General features: G+C 54.6%; 1 protein-coding gene across 2 annotated transcripts in view; it reads left to right on the top strand.

The window, feature by feature from the left end:
- LOC126570776 (UV radiation resistance-associated gene protein) overlaps positions 1-2,500 on the top strand; it is a 4,168-nt gene that overhangs the window by 942 nt on the left and 726 nt on the right. For both annotated transcript variants that reach the window (XM_050228763.1, XM_050228764.1), the window contains exons 2-5: positions 44-1,651; positions 1,730-1,881; positions 1,956-2,030; positions 2,099-2,500. The exon at positions 2,099-2,500 is cut by the window's right edge and continues 63 nt beyond it. In XM_050228763.1, coding sequence (XP_050084720.1) covers positions 47-1,651; positions 1,730-1,881; positions 1,956-2,030; positions 2,099-2,500 — 2,234 coding nt within the window. In that variant the 5' untranslated portion in view covers positions 44-46. The remainder of the gene's footprint in view (positions 1-43; positions 1,652-1,729; positions 1,882-1,955; positions 2,031-2,098) is intronic.

Genomic DNA, 2,500 nt, shown 5'->3' on the forward strand with positions numbered 1-2,500 from the left:
GCTCATTTTGTGTTATTGTGTTTGCATTCTGGTTTTGTTGCAGAAAATGTTTGAACGCCCAAGATGTCGCGACTGGAGTCCGCTGTCGACGCAGCAGCTACGGTTACGGAGTTTAATACAGGTTTCGGGACACAACATTTCTCCATCGTTGTCCCCCGTGCCAGCCGGCTCGGAAGGAGGCGGCCCGCCTCTGCTCGGTGGACGTGGCAAATGTACCGTCTACTTCACGCTTCACCAAACGCTCGACTCGGCACCGTTCTACACCAGCGAAAGGCTCGATCTCCACCGGAACGTGCTGTGGGCCGATATAGAGTGTCCGGCAACGATGAAGTCTTCGTTGCGTGCCGTTTGCGTGCGCGTCTGGGAGCATATCGCACCATCCGGCACGATGGTTTCACCTCTGCCGGTACCAACGCTGCCGCCAAGTGATATTCAACAGCGCGAGCACGAGAAGACAGGTGATCCACCGGCAGCACCGCTAACATCCGACACCGATCGGGTGCTGTTCGTGTGGGGTGTGTACTTTTCCGGGCTCGTGCCATTGGCGAGGCGCAGCGAAAAGCGTCTCCGACCGAATACGCTCGTCTTCCAGATGCACGGAGGCTACTTTACCTCCGCCGACTGTATACTCGAGCCGGAAGAGCGCAGAGTGGCACTCGGCGGTCTCGAGCTGCCCAGTGGCACCTTCACCACAAGTGGCGCCCAGGCCAGCAGGCCAAAAACACCAATCAAACTTTCCTCATCGCCAGCGTCCGGTGCGAGGACGATAACGGCATCAATTCCGATTGAGGGTGCTGGCAGTCGGGGCGGTGGACGTGGATCTCACTGTGATACTAGCGGTAATTCTCCTCTCTTCCTTCCACCGAACCTTCACCATGTGTCACCGGCCTCCAATCACCATTGGTACTTTGCGAATAGTGTACAGCAACCGTTACAGTCCTCGGGTTCGCCGGTTTCGGAGATACGCGGTGGTGGCAGTACGGCCACGGCTTCGGTTAGTCCCACACCGTCGGAACCACCGGAGACGAACCTTCGCATACGCTACCTGCACATGGAGTTCGGTGCGTCCGAGATCCGCACCAGCTACAAATTGGTTCGGTTGCTGGCTGTCCAGGAGCGGCAACGACGCCTCCGGTACGAGGCCGACAGCGCGAAAGAGTTGACCGAGCGGATCTGCATGAAGAGTGCCTACTGTCTTAACTTGGAGCTGTTCAACAGTAAACACCCGTCCGTGTATCGCGGGCCACCGGCCACCAACCGATCTGGTGGCATGGGAAAGCAACTGAGCCGGCTGCTATACCAGGAACGGGAACCGATTGATCCGGCGATGCTCCTCCGTGGACAGGAATTACGGCGCCAAATCGAACGGGCCCGCTTTCGGTGTCGGTTACTGGCTCAAGAACGCGAACGGACACTGGTGGTGATGCAAGGTTTACGCTACAAACTCAATGCCCTATCCGATGCGAACATCGAACGGGAATCCACTCTCATGGAACGGTATCGGACGTATGGGCGCGAAAAGGAACAGCTCAGTTATCGGCACACCACACTAGCTAACTACCAGGATCGTGTCCGGGAGGTACGGGCCGAGATGTGGCAAGCCAAGCAGAAACAGCTGAGAATGCTGAATGATATCTTTTACATCAAAAAGGTATGGGGGAGGGTACGGTTTGAACTTGCTTTCCTTTGACTCTGACTCTCTCTTTCGGTTCTCCAACAATTACCGCAGACTGCTACGGGAATGTACACGATCAATGATGTACCGTTGCCGAACGCTGAATCCTATCCCGATTCGACTCCCGCCCTTGCGCTCAGTGTTGCGCTTGGATACGTGGCACAGGCCGTCCGAATGTGTTCAAAGGTTCTGGATATTCCGCTCAGGTAGGCAGGAGCGCAACTATTCAACTGGAGTGCATTCAGACGAACAAATTCATTCCGTTTCGTTCCATTTTTAGAAATCCTGTAAAACTGGACGGTTCTCGGTCGAAAATAGTGGACACCATCAAAGTGCTGCCAACGACAGATCGAGAGTAAGTGACCCGTGTACCCTAGTCTCATGAATCCAGCTGACGTTTGTTGTTGTAACGATTTGCTGCAGGTTTCCACTCTTCTGTCGATCGGGACCGGCACCGAACGCAGTATTGTATGCCGTCTACTTGTTGAACCAAAACATTTCCCAGCTCAAGTTTCAACTCGGCATGAGTAGGGGTGATCCACGGGCGACCCTTGCCAACCTGGAAAGCATCCTCACTGTAGTTAGCTTGGATTGTACTGGTACCGTTACTACTACTGCTGCTGCTGCTGCTACTAGTGTTGGTAGTACTAACAGTAACAGTGGCATGGAGGTCATTGCGGACGGTGTCACACTCATCTCTGACAATCGGCGTCCACCATTCCCAATACCGAGAACGCAAAGTAGCGGCTGTTTCGGTGGGATCAGTGCATCGTCCACTGATTTGAAACTGTCTCCCGCTTTCCATTCATTATCGCTGGGCGGTGG

This window comes from Anopheles aquasalis, chromosome 2 (assembly GCF_943734665.1).
Source record: "Anopheles aquasalis chromosome 2, idAnoAquaMG_Q_19, whole genome shotgun sequence".
Taxonomy (NCBI): domain Eukaryota; kingdom Metazoa; phylum Arthropoda; class Insecta; order Diptera; family Culicidae; genus Anopheles; species Anopheles aquasalis.